General features: G+C 32.5%; 3 protein-coding genes and 1 long non-coding RNA gene across 4 annotated transcripts; 3 read left to right on the top strand and 1 right to left on the bottom strand.

The window, feature by feature from the left end:
- The first annotated feature begins 2,890 nt into the window (after window positions 1-2,890).
- On the top strand, window positions 2,891-5,851 carry CYP86B1 (cytochrome P450, family 86, subfamily B, polypeptide 1). Its single transcript, XM_047313146.2, has 2 exons — window positions 2,891-4,534; window positions 5,172-5,851. The coding sequence occupies exons 1-2, from the start codon at window positions 3,257-3,259 to the stop codon at window positions 5,577-5,579; spliced, it is 1,686 nt and encodes a 561-aa protein (XP_047169102.1). The 5' UTR covers window positions 2,891-3,256; the 3' UTR covers window positions 5,580-5,851.
- A 280-nt stretch (window positions 5,852-6,131) lies between these two features.
- Window positions 6,132-8,518, bottom strand: LOC124837706 (Metal-dependent phosphohydrolase). The gene is made up of 6 exons (XM_047313147.2): window positions 8,301-8,518; window positions 8,156-8,205; window positions 7,815-7,912; window positions 7,128-7,226; window positions 6,628-6,800; window positions 6,132-6,466 (listed from the first exon to the last, which is right to left on the bottom strand). Exons 1-6 carry the CDS (start codon window positions 8,457-8,459, stop codon window positions 6,380-6,382), a joined length of 666 nt encoding a protein of 221 aa, XP_047169103.1. The 5' UTR covers window positions 8,460-8,518; the 3' UTR covers window positions 6,132-6,379.
- Window positions 8,519-9,615: 1,097 nt separating this feature from the next.
- On the top strand, window positions 9,616-10,579 carry LOC148201877 (uncharacterized). Its single transcript, XR_015784689.1, has 2 exons — window positions 9,616-10,019; window positions 10,168-10,579. It is a non-coding gene; the product is annotated as an uncharacterized LOC148201877 (long non-coding RNA).
- Window positions 10,580-13,647: 3,068 nt separating this feature from the next.
- On the top strand, window positions 13,648-15,361 carry NCLPP7 (nuclear-encoded CLP protease P7). The gene is made up of 2 exons (XM_047313197.2): window positions 13,648-14,045; window positions 14,670-15,361. Exons 1-2 carry the CDS (start codon window positions 13,739-13,741, stop codon window positions 15,086-15,088), a joined length of 726 nt encoding a protein of 241 aa, XP_047169153.1. The 5' UTR covers window positions 13,648-13,738; the 3' UTR covers window positions 15,089-15,361.
- Window positions 15,362-17,338: the final 1,977 nt, after the last annotated feature.

The following is a 17,338-nucleotide window of genomic DNA, read 5'->3' as shown; positions in this document are numbered from 1 at the left end:
AATAAATTTAAACATATTAATAAAACAATAACACGTGGTATAAAAAAATTGTTAAGATGATAGAATATCGTTATAAATTACCCTCAACCATCAATAATCTCATATTTTTAAAATAATAGTTGGACCTATCAACTTTTTAACCCAATTGCTCATGGGATGCCACGTTACCCGCTACCTAACCTCTTCTACACAGTTGCTTTTATTATTATGCAGTTGCTCCCTCCACCACCATCGAATGCTCTCTGCACCACCCTATACCAATTTTGCCCTTCTTTAAAACGGATGTCAACATCCGTTTTACCTTCAACGAATGTTGACATCCGTCTGTTCACATATTTTATATTTGGGAGTTATTTCCTGCACCACCACAGATTTCTTCTTGGACTACCCATTCCACAATTATCCTTCAATAAAAATGAGACTACCATAGTTAAAACGTAAAAAAAAATACGTTGACAGATATCGATATCCGTTACAGCCAAACGGACATGGGATATCTGAATATCCATATCCGTTGAAGGCCAAACCAATTTTGACATCCGTTTTGGCCTTTAACAGTTCCCACTGCTAGCAACTTCCATCTGCTCAGCTTGGAGCTCTTTAGAGTACAGTTTGTCTCTTAATAAGCTTCAACAAACATTATACTTTAAGTCCAGTTCTTAAAGAATCCTATACAAGTATCAACATGATCAACATGAATTTTCAATGAACAAATTATGTAAAACAGATTTAAAATAAGTCAACATGCAGACAGTAGAACAGAGGTTTCACAATTTAATTCCATTAAGTAAAACTTTATGAAGAAATTTACCTCAGATAATTGATCATTTATCATAGCTAGTTTACCAACAATAAAGAAAAGACATTGTCTGCAATCTCCTTACTAAACCCTCAGTGCCGCTTTTGAGCCCCTGAATTTTAGCTTCAGATTCAACAATAAATTGTCCATCTAAACCATTTCCAATCACTTCTTGATCCAACTAGACATTTTGGCGAAGATGGTTTCCTTTACCTTTAACGAATTCCAGTAAATTTGAACATAGGTATGTGCTTTCATTTAGCATTGTTAGGCCTTGATTTTGAAGGCAGTAGGTACGGAAATGGAAAGGAGGAGGGACGAGTGGTGGGTGTGAGGGTGGGTGACGGGAAAGATGAGAAGAAGAGAGAGGGGGTGGGTGTGTGTGGTGTACACTGAGGATATAAAATTAGAGTTTTTAATTAAAAGTATAAAAAGTTAATGGTAAAAGTAAAAAAATTTAATTTAAGGATATTTTTGGAAAAAAAATAAATTGAGGAGGTGCGCGAAGAAGGTTGTGGTGGTGGAGGGAGCAACTTCCTTAGTCTTTTACTCTTTACCCTCCCATAAATAACTATTTACCTATTTGAATTACAGCAAGATCCAAACTAAAACGAAAAACAACAATGCAAATTACTTTTTGCACCCTAACTTTTTCTTCCTATACCCCATGTCTCCTATCACTTCCTAAATTTATTTTCCATAAACCTATTTAGGAAAATTACACAAATAAGTAAGTATAACCTTTATTTAGATAAATAGACTATGTCATGGGTCATAAAAAGTAATTCATGGAAAACTTAGACTGATAAGTATTTACAAGTTAAGATTCGAGTAAATAAGATTATTTGTGTAAAGTTTATACAAAGTATATTATAATAAATATTGAGAAATGATAAAATTATATTTTAACACATCCTTATATTTACAGTAATTATTTAATATTAATTTTAATTTTTTATATTTTTTAAAAATATTTAATATAGATATTGTTCGCACTGTCAACCTCTATCTGAAAATGTTTACGGTAATTAGGTTTTTGTTTTGGGAACGGTTGCGTTTTGCGTGTGCATTAGGTGTGTATTAGTTGAGCAACAGCAGCATCTCCAACTCATCTACATTCCTTCTTTAGTCTATTTTCTCTTCTCAAATTTGCCATCTCAGTTTCACAACTACAATTCAATTTCAACTGCAAATTCAAATTTTAGTCAAACCTTTTTTGACTAAACATCAACCACTGCTGCAATGCTAATAAAATAACAAATGCTACCTTGTTCTTTTTTTACCTTAATTTTTACGTGTCAATGGTTATTATGTACTGCATTCTTAATTGCAAAGACTATAGTTTAAATTCTTACCTCATTTTCTTCTGTATTAAGCAACATTGTACCCACAATGCTACCAAGTAAACTTCTCCGACTAAACCTTCCAACCAAATTTAGAAACACCCTTCAAATTCCTTCTCATAATCATTCAACCACAAACATCTAAGCATAATAATCAATGCTCATAAATACAATTTATTCATCAAAATTGGGTAGGTACTTATAGTTACACACTATTCATGACAGTAAGATTATGTTGCAATTTTATTACTGATATTTAAAGTTGAGTGAATTTTCTTTAAACTGTACAATGAAATATAAATACAAATTAAATATGTTTTTAGTCTTTAAATTTTGATACAAAATTAAAATTTATCTTTGTCTCAAATATTCTCCTGTCAAACAAATTTTCAAATTAACACTTGAACAATTTATCTCATTTAATACATTCTAATATGTAAAATCAAATATCTGTTTAAAATACCATTTAACATGTAAAAAAAAGTTATATTTATTAAATTCTAAAATTTTGAGATAAAAATATGTTAACATTTTAAAAATATATAAATTTTAGTTTCAAATTTAATTTTAATGCCTAAAAACATATTTTGTATATTTACGCCAAACCAATTTCCTTGCTGGTTGAAATGATTGAGTGTGTCCAAAAGTGGAAGTTTGCCAAGTGTTGACACATAGAGCATTAAGAAGATCAAGTTGCCGAGTGCTACCAAAAAGGCAACCCACAAGTTTTCACACAAATCAGTGGACCCACAATAAAACTAAACTTATATTCAATGCAATACAATATAAGATAAAATCAAACAACTAGGTAGTTATTGATGAAGTTCCTAATCAGAAAGTAACGTGTGACATTAAAACTGTACAAACAGTTCTGACTTAGGTTATCAGCTACATCCACTTTCCATCTTCCTAGTCATACCACAAAAACGAGGTATTTTGACACTCAAACTTTCAGTGTTCAAACATTCTTATTCCTGGAACAATTTCAACCAAGAAAACATACCCAAAACCAACACAATTGCAAACATTTCAGCTCACCAAATCAAACTGATTATGCAAAACTAAGCACGCCAAGAAACACAAGGCATGCTGTGCACCACTTCATATAACATACATGACCAACACCACCCTCCAATATTACACTTCAAAACATACCAATACCATGCATTCCCACATTCCTTTCCATTACAACGCCATGACCAAACCAAGAACCCTCAACCTCACCTTCTTCATGCAAGACATCCAAATTTTTGAGATTTTCCTTGCGGTTCTTGTCTTCCTACTCATTCATTCTCTTAGACAAAAGAGGCACCATGGCCTAGTCGTTTGGCCTGTCCTTGGAATGGTTCCATCTTTGGTCACAGGACTCAGAACAAACTTGTATGAATGGATCACAGAAGTGCTCAAAAGGCAAAACGGGACATTCAGATTCAAAGGGCCTTGCTTTAGCAACCTCAACTGCATTGTCACTGCTGATCCTCGCAACATGGAGCACCTTCTCAAAACCAAGTTCCCTCTGTTCCCTAAGGGAGGATACTTCAGGAACACGGTTAGAGACCTGCTAGGAGATGGTATATTCAATGCAGACGATGACACCTGGCAGAAGCAAAGGAAAATAGCAAGCATTGAGTTTCATTCAACCAAGTTCAGACAATTAACAACGGAATCCTTGTTCGAGCTTGTCCACTATAGGCTCTTGCCTGTGTTAGAGGCATCGGTTAAGAAATCGGTTGCAATAGACCTGCAAGACATTCTCTTAAGGCTAACTTTTGACAATGTTTGCATGATTGCCTTTGGTGTTGATCCAGGTTGTTTGCGCCTGGGTTTACCTAAGATACCATTTGCCAAAGCCTTTGAGGATGCAACAGAAGCCACAGTGTTTCGTTTTGTTACCCCAACGTGCGTTTGGAAGGCCATGAGGCTTCTCAACCTCGGGGTGGAAAGGAAGCTGAAGAAGTCCATAAAAGGGGTTGATGAGTTTGCTGAGAATGTCATTCGGACTAGAAAGAAAGAACTCTCTTTGCAATGTGAAGACACCAATAATAGGTCAGATTTGTTAACTGTGTTCATGAGGCTGAAGGATGAGAGTGGAAGACCCTACTCGGATAAGTTTTTGAGGGATATATGTGTGAACTTTATATTGGCAGGGAGGGACACCTCTTCGGTTGCTTTGAGTTGGTTTTTCTGGTTGCTTGAACAGAATCCTGAAGTGGAGGAGAATATTCTAGCAGAGATATGCATGTTGGTGAGTCAAAGGAACGACATAAAAAGGGAAGAGTTTGATAATTCTTTGAGATTTAGGCCGGAGGAGATCAAGAAGATGGACTATTTGCATGCTGCTTTATCAGAAGCTCTCAGGTTATACCCTTCTGTGCCTGTGGATCACAAGGAGGTATTTATTTAATTTCTTTCATACTCATTCATTTTCCATTCCAATTGCTATAAGCTTACGAGTAATTCCATTTTGGTTATTAATATCTGTTTTGAGATGTAAAACTCATCTTAGCACTACATGTGCATTGTCTAGTAAAGCCAGGACAGTCTGTTTTCAGAGTTGCTGTTCAATTAGAACTGAAACTTTGTTTGGATAATTTAAATAATAATTTTTTTACATCAAAAGTCAACATAGATTATAAGAGAATTCTCGGTAGGAAATAAGACCACACACAGAAAAAATAGTAGTGTACTCCTATGTTTTGTTCTGATCTTTGAATCTGTTCCTTCAAGCGGCTTAGTTATTAAATTCTCCGAGCTGATGCAGAGCTGCTAGCTATTATTAGGTCTATCTAACAACCACAATTCTTTGGCAGCCCCCTAGAAAAATTAGGCACGGGCAACGGCAATCATAAAATATTCATAAAAGAGTGGGAAATCCTAGAATTGTCAAATTTACTGGCAAAGCATGAATCTGACAAGTCAATGAAAAACACACATGCGTAGTAAATACTGTAGTGAGAGAAATCACACAATTCAAAGTCATATTGAATGCATTTAGAAGTGATGCTAGTTTGCAATTATGAAATTTTCAGGTTGTTAAAGATGACACATTCCCAGATGGAACGGTACTAAAGAAAGGAACAAAAGTGATCTACGCAATCTATGCAATGGGAAGAATGGAGAGCATATGGGGGAAGGACTGGAAGGAGTTCAAGCCAGAAAGGTGGCTAAGAGATGGGAGGTTCATGAGTGAGTCTGCCTACAAATTCACTGCATTCAATGGTGGTCCTCGTTTGTGCTTAGGCAAAGATTTTGCATACTACCAGATGAAATATGCTGCAGCCAGCATCATATTCCGGTACCGTGTGAAGGTGGTGGAGAACCACCCTGTAGAGCCAAAGCTTGCCTTAACCATGTACATGAAGCATGGCTTAAAAGTTAACCTATACCGCAGGGATGTTGCACAAATTCACAGACACTTGGAGGAAGGGTTCAAATAAACTAATTCATGCTGATCATGCAGTAGTAATATAGTTTTCAGTTTGTTTCTTATTTGGAAAGCTTGTAAGTACAAAAATGATAAAGGAATTGGATTGGATAGATATAGAGCTGGAAAACGCTAAATAATGGAGTTCATGTTCTGTTGATGGGATATTCCAGAACTGCATTTCCTAATGAATATATTTCTGGTCCGTGTGAATTAGATAGACAGTACTTTTACAAACATTTGCCTGTACGGTTTGTTATCTTTAATGAATAAATGCTTCCCAACTTCCTGTCATTTTTTATTCCATGATTCATAAGAACTTATCCAAAAAAATTTAACCACGTTAATCATCTGTCTAATATTCAGCAATGTATATCCTATAAACAGGAACCGCAATTTTTTTTCTTTAACCAATTGATTTTCCTCATCAAGATCAGTTGGTTTTTTGGATTACGCCCAAAGAGGATTAATAGTTCATAAATTTTATTCTCTTATCTCTATTCTTAATCCTTACTTCTTATAAGAGACTTATTCTTGTTCTAGGATCAAACACCTTATGTTGGGCTCCACAATAAACAAGTTCTATCCTTCTAAACATACTTGAAATCCATCACAATGTTTGTAACCAACAAACAAGCTCACTATATAGTCTAACATCCAAGACAATCTAAGACATGGGGATCCCGACATGCTGAGAGAGGAAACGATTATGTCATGGATTGTTAATAACAACATTTGAACATTTCCCAGAGTTTCATTTTTTAAGAAGCTCTGACCCTATAGTCCAAGGAAAGAAGAGATGAAAAATGTTTATCAGTTTAAGCCATTCCATTCATCGTAGAACTCTTTCACAAACTCCTCCATGAACTTATGCCTTCTTTCAGCCCTCCTTTTCCCAGCCTGAAATAAGTGGTTGATATTCAATTTCCTCGACAGACTTTAATAGATATGCATGTATTTCTACACAGACTTAATACATTAGCATTTTCTTGACAGGCTTTACAAAAGAATGCCTTTTGCAAAATTTGGTGTGTTCGGCAAAAATAGTTATATTGCCATACCTTGGTTTTCATCATATCTTTGAGCTTGAGAAGCTTCTCATGAAAATGATTAATAGTAGTCTGTTCCTCTTTGTTCATGTATTGCTCCTTGGACAAATCGGAACGTGGCAGAATGGAGGGATCATGCAGCAACCTCTTCTTACTCCCGCCAAAAGTGAAGCAACGTGCAATTCCTGATATAGAGGTAAAAGACTCAAACTAAGATTTCTCATTTATACTTTTCATAACTTATTTTAACACCCACTTAAAATCCCCCTCCTTCTCTCACTACTTCTCTCATTACATCACTTATATCAGCTATCACTTTTTCCCTATCTTCCTATGTCTCTCTCTAAGGGTGCAAACAACCCAGCACGGTGTCAAAAAATCCTTTCACTATGCTTTAATATCCCAATTACTGCTCCAGCTTTTAGATTTTGAGCCTTTGGGGACTAATATTTAAAGTACCTTTGGAGCACCCCCTACCTGAAAGCTGAAACACAGCTAATTTAACAAAATACCTATAGCACCAATAGCATCAAGTCGATCAGCATCTTGCACAACTCCAAATTCTGGAAACCAATCACTACTTCCATTTCCAGTCACCTCTTCCTTGAAACCTGGATATTGGAAGCAGCATCTTATCTGAGTATTTATACCAATAGAGATGTAATTGAAAAGTGGTAGAAGCAAGATATTGTTAAGAGCACACATACAAATTGTAGAAATTTACCAACTGTTGTTAGAAATACACGAGATACTGAGAAGTGTAAGAAGTACGAACACTCAACACAGGGAAAATGCACATTTTCTTCTTAACATCCAGAACCCGTGAAAGATAGTTACAAAATGTCCAAAAGCCTCGAAGCAGAGTTTCTTACTTTTGGGGATATATATAATCAACGGAAGCTATATATCTTTATGTGTCCTAAATATTTCCCTACCCCAGTACCCATCAGAGCACCAACTAAAAAAAAAAAATCCGAGAAAGCTATCATAAGCACATCAGAGCATAAAAAAGAAAAGAATATACAAAAAATTAAAAAATAACATCAGAGTAAAGAAGATATCCGAATGATCACTCATAAGCTAAAACATTTTCCACATTACAGCTTGAAATAACATCGATATAAATCAAACAAAAACAAAAGGTAATAAATAACAATGTTGAGGAGACAAAAGATTTACAAATTGCCCTCAAAACTCACCCATTTCTCTGATGATCCTCAAAATTGTTAATTTCTTGTCCTCCTCGACTCCCTCTTGGTCAAGAAAATTCTCAACAATTTTTTCCTCAGATGGGTCCCTGGATGAAAAATCAGTTTCCCAAAAAAAAGAGGAAAGAACAACACACAGAATAGTAAATTGGAAGAAAAGGAGTAAAAATGATCAACAAGCAGACCCTTTTGCCACATGGTGGGATTTACAACACGAATGAATGGAAACTACAGCACTTTGCTGTAATGTAAGAAAGGAACAAGATAAAAGTATCATGCTTGAACTGAATGGATCATACATTACAAACAGAAGCTTATGTAAATTTTCTAACCTAAGGTATTTGTAGTCAGCTATGTCATGGAGCAGTGCAGCAAGCTCAACCTAGGAATAAGAATACAATGCAAAGCTGAAAAATAGAACAAAAGAAAGAAGAGAAAAAGGGTATGAATGGGGAAAGGAGTAATGAGAAAAGTCACGATTTGCATGGAGTGAGGATCGGAAGATAGGCCTTCCTCTTCGGCAAGTGATAGAGCAAGATCACGAACTCTCCAAACATGAGCTGCGTCATGGGAAGCATCATTCCCTTTCATCATCTTCTCCACAAGAGCTTCTGCATTTCTTCTTACATTCTCCATCTCTGCATCACCCTTCAACCCATGGTTAGGGCATCTTATCCAAAACTAATTTAGTTTAACTTCACGCTTACTTTTTGACTTTCATCACATTTCAATAAAGAGATATTCAAAAATAAATCAATAATTCAACTATAAAAGTAAAAAACATTATTCTACTCATTCAAATAATAAACTTTATCATGTGCAATAATCAAACGTAAATTGAAAAGCATATAAAATAAGAATCACTGCTTATAGTTTTTAATATATGCATGAGCCAACTTGTGTAATTAAAGATATCATTATCGTCAATTAAATATTAGAATAATGTTTTAATTAAAATAATATAATTACCTTTTCAAGTCGTAAAAAATTGAATCATGAAACAAATATGACTCTTATAAAATACCATCATTGAAGTAAAATTTACAATAAAATAAAATAAAGGACTTAAAAATAATGCTAGCATTGTAAAATCTGTTTAAACTAAAATAAATTTTCATGATAAAGTTTGATAATGTGTTAGAGATGTTTCGAGTAAATTAACACATTTTTTTTTACACAGTTTTGATTTCATTTTTGTTAAATATTATCAGGAAAATTCAGTAAATACAAATTTTAATTATAAAACATGTAATATTCAATAGTTTTAACTAAAAAAACATGTTAAGAATATAAAAAACTAGTGAATGTGCTAGCATAATTTTTTAAAAGGATAATGATTCTTTACACTATTTTTTACAATATTTTAATATTATCTACGTGTCATTCTATAATTGATCCAAAATTACTTCACAATCAATAATACTAATCATAAACATCAACATAACCAATCACAGAATAACACGTAGACGATGTTAAAATATTGTAAGAAAAATGTTGCTAAAGTATCATTATCTTTTTTAAAAGTTTAATTTTCATCCAAACAAATTAGATATCATTTTAGCTCGAAATTTTTTAAAATTTTATAGTTTATTTAACTTTTTGAAATTTAGTCTGTATTAAAAAATACTAAAACTATACCTTCTTAAATTGAGTCTATAATATATATGAAATGAGCTTAGGTTACCTAAAAGTTGAAGGGATGAGACACAAAGACTAGGTCAAAGTCTTGGGTGTAAGACATATAAACACTACCATGGAGTGTGTGGGTGCCTTAAATAGCAAGGGACTCTCACCATTTTCATCATTCAAAAGCTTCCATTTTCATCATTCAAACTTTCCATAGCCATGGCCAAAACCAAAACTAAAGGCTTACAATATCCAAAACCCAAAGCCTCTCTTTTTCTATGTTGCTTTGGATCAGTTCAGACCAAAACGCCAAAAGATAACTCCACCATCATCACTCAACATAACCCACCCAAACAGAACATTCGCACCAGCAAGAAATCAATGGCCAAAACGGTGCCGCTTCAAGAAGGGTTAGAGTTTCCTGACATGAAGAGCTATACCAAACTGCATTCATCAAGCTGGAAGTGGAGGTCAAAGTCAATGTCAATGTCAAAGTCAAAGCCAAATCCACTCAGTAACACTCAAATCAATTCCACTCTCAGCCAACCACTCTCACAATCACAGTCGCCGGTATGATTATTTGCATATTTCATCAGTATGATTTTTTTTATAATTTTATTATTCATATATTTTGCCATTATTAATTAAAAAAGGAGAAGAACTAAAAGATTACCGATATTAATCTCTTTACAGTTACTTGGTTAATTAATTTCTGCAGAAGCGATGGAACAAATCAGAATACGACACGCGTCAACACGCGGTTTCTCTCCCAAGTTCGAAACGGCAGCATGTGGTGCATGAAACGACGGGGAGAGACTGGAAGCAGAAGCAGAAGCATCAACAGGATCACGTGATTGGCGCGTGCATGTTTATAATAAGTTTGATATCAATGATAGTGTTGGGTCGTTTAGGTTCGATCTTTTGCACCACCTCTTTCGTCTATCTCATCCCTGCCTTCGCAAAACGACAACGACAATTCCGTCGTTGATGCTTCAAACGACAACAAAGTCATCCAAGGATGTCGCGGTTTTGCAGTAGATACTGATAATAACTGTTGAGAAAATTGTGTATAATACGCGTGTATTTCTATTTTGTATTTTGTATAATAAAAACTCCTCTACTTAATCACATTATTATCGCGTTTTATAAGTTGTAGTAATTTTTTTAGTAATTATCGGTATTTTTATATTACGTTATGTTTTTTAAATTGTTAAAACATTACACGTATTTCTTAAGTCTTAAATATACTACATATGTTTCTAGGAATCGAGGGTGATTTACTCCATTCTTTATGACCAAAGGGCTTTTATTTACACGTATCAGAAATGCATTTATTAAACATCAACATTACAAACGAGTCATGATTAAATCAGTTCTAATTAAAATTTTATTTTAAAATCTATAATTATAAACACAGTAAAAAAAAAAAAAAGTATGTGATTGTGTTTATTATGAATTTAAAATTTTGTTATAATAAATCATCAAATACGTATAAATGACTTTGAACGTTGAAATATTTTTGACAAAAACTTGGATTTTAAAAATGAAAAATTGAAGATATTTTTGTAATAGAAATTTAAAACAACGTTAAAGAATTGAAAAAAAAAGGTTAAATATGTTTTTAGTCCCTAAACTATTGGTCATTTCTGGTTTTCGTCCCTGTTTCAAAGTAAGGTACAATTTGGTCCTCATTCTTTTCGAAACGTTCGTTTTAGTCCTCAGAATTTTGGTTTTAGTCCTCATTTGTTGCTAAATGAGGACCAAATTTTTAAACAGGGACCAAATTTTTAAACAGTGTTTAGTTTTCGAGGACTAAAACAAACGTTTCGAAAAGAATGAGGACCAAATTGTACCTTACTTTGAAACAGGGACGAAAACCAGAAACGACCAATAGTTTAGGGACTAAAAGCATATTTAACCCAAAATAAAATGTTATGATTTTCAATCCTATATCAGAAACAATTACAAAAATAATTATTGTTACGTCACTCCGTTGCTCCCATAAATCGTGGCATGATTGCCTAAAATTTGAGAAACACGTATAAAAAAAGTGTAAACATATTTTATTATATAAGATAGATGTGAGTAAGCCAATGTTGGAGTGGTTGGAACTTACACAATTGATGCTTTTCTGATGTTATGGACTATTGAAAAATATAATGGTTGCATCATCGAATGTTACGCTGGATATTTGCTACCATTAATCACAAGACATGTAAATTCTTGCATAGACAATCTTTAGTTTTGCTCTTTTGTATAGAAAGTACAAAATAAAAAACAAAGGCCTCTTATATTTAGTACATGTGTTGGCTATCTGAAAATAAAATTTATTTAAAATGTTAAGAAAAAAAAAGTATATCAACAAATAATTATTGAAATATTGAATTATATAGAAAAACATTATAAGTTAAAATTACAATATATTTTTACACAGAAAACAGTCGTGTGGCTTGATTTTACTTTTACACACTTATCAACCAACGTGTTATTTTAATTGTTTTATAATATTTTTGAATTATAATTTTAATGTCTCTTATATGATTAGATATACAAATATGGACCCATGTTAATAAAGAAGAATAAGAGTAAAATATGAAACTAAATAAAATTAATGATTAATATAAACTAAACTTATTGGGAAAAAACTCCTTTTTAACTACTCATGTTAAAACTTTTGCATTGATCACGTAAGCGCAAAGAAAAAATAGGAATGAAGTGAAAGATTTCATAAATTAAAGACTTTTTTGTATTTAATTACTAAAGAAATTGTTGGATTATAATTACACTATACGTGGCATGGGGTAGCATTAAAGAAATTATTAATGTGGAACATTATTAAAACAAAAAAAGATCAAAGTTTCTACATATATATGTTTGGTTGTGAATGAACTTTTATCAAATATGGATAAGAACTGCAGAAAAGGTTGAGTGTTTTGGTTTGAAGCCATGAACAGTTTTATAAGGTTGTAAGTTTAAGAAGAAAACGATATATGTGAAAATGCAGATAAGAACCAAGGAAAAGGTTGAATGTTTGGTTGGAAACTTCTATCTTTTTGTCAATTTTATTTGGGTTTAGAATGTGGGTAAGGATTAGGATAAAGATTTATAGACTAAAATATTATGATTAGATTTGTATGTTGTGTCATTGTATAATTTAACATATTGTCTAAATGTTTATGAATATTATGTTTGCTTTTTGAGAATATAAATAATATGTTATTTAAAACATCAAACAGTAACTAGTGGTTAAAGGTTTATTAGTTGAAATAGACATTAATGTATTGAATTGCAGATAATAAATTTACCGTGTAAAAGAAAAGAATAAACTTGTATTCTTTAAGACGTTCCCAATTATTTATTTTAAAATAGTTATTACACTTAACAAAATAGTATGTCTTATGAACTAATTATAACATGTGGAAAAAAAATATTCAATTTTATTTTTTAGTAAATTTTCATTTAAACATATCCAAAATAATAAAATAAACCCTACTTAATTCAGAAGAAAACAAGAAAAGTGTAAAAAAAATCATTATGCGTAATGACAATTAGTTAAAAGTAATTTCGTTGAAGAATTAATGTAAATTTTCCTCTTTTCGTCCACATTTGTTTAGTTTTGGGGGCATTCAAAATCAAAGGAGGATAATGCTTTAATTCTTTCTTCACCTTCCAAACAAAGATAAATTGATGCTTAAACATGCATAAAAGAACTTCCCTAGTAAGCATTCATTTACTAGCATTGTATACATTAGAAATATCCTAATTATGTTTGGATATATATATATATATATATATATATATATATATATACTTGAAAATGTTTTATTCTACATTTTTCATAAATTTTATATTCTTTAATTAAATTTAATAATTTATGAAGTTACTTCGCAATGGAAAACCTTCTTTAATGTGTACCTCTTTTTTATTATAAATATTATAAAGAATTTATTTAGTTTTTAGATAACAAATAAATTTAAATTAATGTGTTTAACCTATTATATATATATATATATATATATATATATATATATATATATATATATATCCGAAATATATCTTATATTCAAAAACATCTGTCAATTAAAAAAGGTATAATTTACACACTAATAATTTTAATTATAATACAATTTATAAATTGAGATATTTATTACAAGTTGTCAAAAATAAAATGAGGTTTCTAAAATTAAAAAGAATGAACTGAAACACAAGCATAAGAAAACCAAATCAGAGAAGCCCTAATCAAAGCAAAGCTAATCGAAAAACCCCAACTTCGGATCGTGTTGGGAGCCATGAGAGGTTTTGCGCGAAGCTCGAACTCGTTGACGAGGAAGTTGTTCCATGGAAGGAACGTTCAATCCCAATGCAGTAGTCGTTCGTACAGTCTCATCCCAATGGTGATTGAGCACTCTTCCCGAGGGGAGAGGGCTTACGACATCTTCTCGCGCCTCCTCAAGGAGCGCATTATCTGCATCAATGGACCCATCTCCGACGACACTGCTCACGTCGTCGTTGCGCAGCTCCTCTTCCTCGAATCCGAAAACCCTTCCAAACCCATCAACATGTACGTCAACTCCCCTGGTGGTGCCGTCACCGCAGGTACCCTTTTCATTTCATCGTCTCTTGTCTCTCTCTAATTGCGTTTACCTCTTCAAAATCGCATTTTTCGACGAACCCATTTTGCAACACCCCTAATTGTTAAAAAATAGAATGGAACGCATCTGTGATGTGTAAAATGTGTGGTTTTTGTTCTTTAATCTATAATCAATGGTAATTGCTCAATGGGTCAAATAAGTGACTTCTAATGGGTAAACTATTTGGTTGGTTTTTGCAATAGAATGTTCTGGTGTTTTATTTGGGATTCGATTTTGAGTCTCCTTCATGAACAAAAAAACCAAAAAAATGTAATCAGAGAAGAGAGATTTCAGTAGGCTTGGTTACTAGATTCTTTTTATCCTTAAGAATTGAATATATGTTATATAGCTTACAACAACTCATACACCCTGCCTAACCAACCCAGATAGACTTTCTTCAAGTTAGTGGATTTCCTTGTAGAGATTAGTCATGAATTGTAACACAGAATGGTTATGGGAACAAACAACTTAAAATGGAGACAACTATAGAAATCATGTGAATATGTTAACTTTTTCTAAAAAAAATTTCAAGTGTGTATAATTTATGCTCTGTTCTGAGACCTGGCATTGGTGTCACTGTTATGTGTAGGGCTAGCTATTTATGATACGATGCAGTATATTAGGTCTCCGGTCAGTACGGTATGCATGGGCCAAGCTGCATCCATGGGTTCTCTCCTATTGGCTGCGGGTGCCAGGGGGGAGAGGCGGGCTCTTCCAAATGCATCAATCATGATTCACCAACCTTCTGGTGGTTTTAGTGGCCAGGCAAAGAATATTGCGGTTCATGCCAAGCAGATCGTTCGGGTTTGGGATTCTTTGAATGAGTTGTATGCCAAGCACACGGGCAAGTCGGTTGAGGTCATTCAGGCAAATATGGACGCAGATAACTTCATGAGTCCACAAGAGGCCAAAGAGTTTGGGATCATTGACGAGGTCATTGATCAGAGACCTATCACTTTGGTTTCTGATGCTGTTGGTAATGAAGGGAAAGACAAAGGTTCCAATTAGATCCAGATGGAGGGTAAGATTTCTTTTGGGAATCCTTGCTGTATTTAAATGCTTTGCCTGTCACCTTAGGTATAAGTTGCAGCTGATATAGTTTTATCAACCAAACATAATCTGTCAGTTTTGAGTTAGACTTGATCATTAAACTTCAGTATTGTGCTCAATTCGGTTTCATAATTTCATTGGCATATTTTTTTGTCACACAAATTTGGACCATTAAGCACCTTTATGTTGAATTGCTAATTATATCCACAATAACACCAGATGATTGTTTCAGTGAGGGCATCTAATTCTACTTTTGAGTACTAACTTTTGTGTGAAGAGTAAAATTTTGATATCTATTGAGTTTTATTACTTGAGGCTACCTTAGCTCTTAACAAATTGATATGAGCTTTGATAATCAAATATGTCCAACCTCTATTGCCATGCTCTTAGATTGATCTTGTTTATGTGTTTATTGCACATATATTCTATAAGGCAAAAGGAGATCCTTAAATTTTATAGTCATTGTATGTATTAAAATGTATTCCTGTCATGATAAATTGGCAAGGTGATCTTGTTTTTTTGTAGTGATATGTTTAACTTACTACTATGGCCATTTTTGGTTATTTAATTAGACGTTCATAGAAAACATGTGGAGATTTTGATAAACTTGTTGCTGTTGGTAAATGCAACATTTTGTGTATGTGTGTGGAGTATATGAATAAGAAATGGTTGATTGTTGGAGCATAGTAATCAATTTCAAATAGCGTTGTGGAGTACCAGACCCCAAACAGTTATAACAAGACAGCCAATAGCAGGATCACCAATATTTTGAACCCTAAACAAACATTTATACTACAATTATCTGGGCTGGAAAACAATGGTATATTCCAAAAATAAAGTATTCTAACCCCAAGATAATTAAAATCAAACATATATGATCCATGGGCATGTTTGTAATATAGACCAATAAGTATACCAAAATAGCTTATTTACAGGATTACGTGGCACCCGTCCATACCCAACGTAATTTGTTACTAACTTGTGTTCTTAGTGCAATTCTTTTAATGTGTATTTTCAACATACATATTAAACGTTAAATATAATATTTTTCATTAATATTAGTTTTTAAAGAAAATTAAATACTATTTTAGATTCAAATTAAAAATATTTAATGTTGTTTTTGTAAGGTTGAATTCACAATTTTATAGAATACTTTGTTAATAATCCATCTTTAGTTTTAGCAACACAATTTTTAAGTGTTTCTACTGGACTAGGGAATGGGTATTGTAAAAAAGAAAGATGAAAATACATGTTCGAAGGTTGAGAGATTCTATGTGGAGATGTATATATGAAAACTGGTTGAGATTCTATGTGGAGATGTATATATGAAAACATGTTAGTTCATCGGGTACATTATAAATTGCTAGAATATTAAGTAAACAATATATAATGCATTATAAAGTCTAAATCATTAATATAAAGTCTAGATAATGTCAATTTACAAAAATATGCACAAGGATGAACTTCTATTTAAAATCATTCACACTTCCATGTGTTATATGTATAACACAACACATACATATATCATGCATTTTTATTTATGATTGTAGAAGTTATCAATTGCATCTCAATAAAATGCTATAATTTATTAAGTATGTTTAGTCATAAACATGAAAATTTCATCATCAACTTCCTTACTATACTTTCTATGTTAAGGTAGTTTATATACTTATTTATGAATAAGTTTGATGGATAAATTTTCTTCAAATCATTAGTGAAACATATGATGTTTAATTTTGTAATGAGTGTTATTAATATTAGAAGAATTAAGTCCACAATACTATCACATACCCATTAAAGACAATACTATAACATGTGTTCATCTATTTCCTTATCAATCACATAAATAATTATACAACAAATAATTTTATGGTAAATATCAACTAGGTATCATTTGAATAACCTTCTTGAAGTGATGTAGACTTCGTCACTTGAATGGTTTTACATCTTTTTAACAATATAACCGTTCCAATGTCACTTAAAGTGGTGGTTCACCGCTCAAGGAATATTAATTCAAAAAACAATTAAGACAATATTTACATTTAATACATACTAATTTGACCACATATAAAAATTAATCTAAAATACTAATAATACTTGTAATTATCTTCCTATTATATAATAATCACAACTACTTTACATTATTTCAACAATTATGTGAAAAAGATATACATATCAAACTCTACGTGCATAATATTTCAACAAGTG

Source organism: Vigna umbellata, chromosome 3, assembly GCF_029865625.1.
Source record: "Vigna umbellata cultivar VRB3 chromosome 3, Vumbellata_1.0, whole genome shotgun sequence".
In the NCBI taxonomy this organism is placed as follows: domain Eukaryota; kingdom Viridiplantae; phylum Streptophyta; class Magnoliopsida; order Fabales; family Fabaceae; genus Vigna; species Vigna umbellata.
Note: the sequence above shows the minus strand (reverse complement) of the source record. Positions and strands in the feature narration are given on the sequence as shown.

Bases quoted from the DNA above. Each gene is read 5' to 3' on its own strand.
- CYP86B1 (XM_047313146.2), top strand. From the start codon at position 3,257: ATGACCAACACCACCCTCCAATATTACACTTCAAAACATACCAATACC. The intron at 4,535-5,171 runs GTATTTATTTAA...TGAAATTTTCAG, and splicing joins TGCCTGTGGATCACAAGGAG to GTTGTTAAAGATGACACATT.
- NCLPP7 (XM_047313197.2), top strand. From the start codon at position 13,739: ATGAGAGGTTTTGCGCGAAGCTCGAACTCGTTGACGAGGAAGTTGTTC. The intron at 14,046-14,669 runs GTACCCTTTTCA...TGTTATGTGTAG, and splicing joins TGGTGGTGCCGTCACCGCAG to GGCTAGCTATTTATGATACG.
- LOC124837706 (XM_047313147.2), bottom strand. From the start codon at position 8,459: ATGGAGAATGTAAGAAGAAATGCAGAAGCTCTTGTGGAGAAGATGATG. The intron at 7,913-8,155 runs GTTAGAAAATTT...TTTTTCATCCAG, and splicing joins GCTGACTACAAATACCTTAG to GGACCCATCTGAGGAAAAAA. The intron at 7,227-7,814 runs GTGAGTTTTGAG...TCCAATATCCAG, and splicing joins GAGGATCATCAGAGAAATGG to GTTTCAAGGAAGAGGTGACT.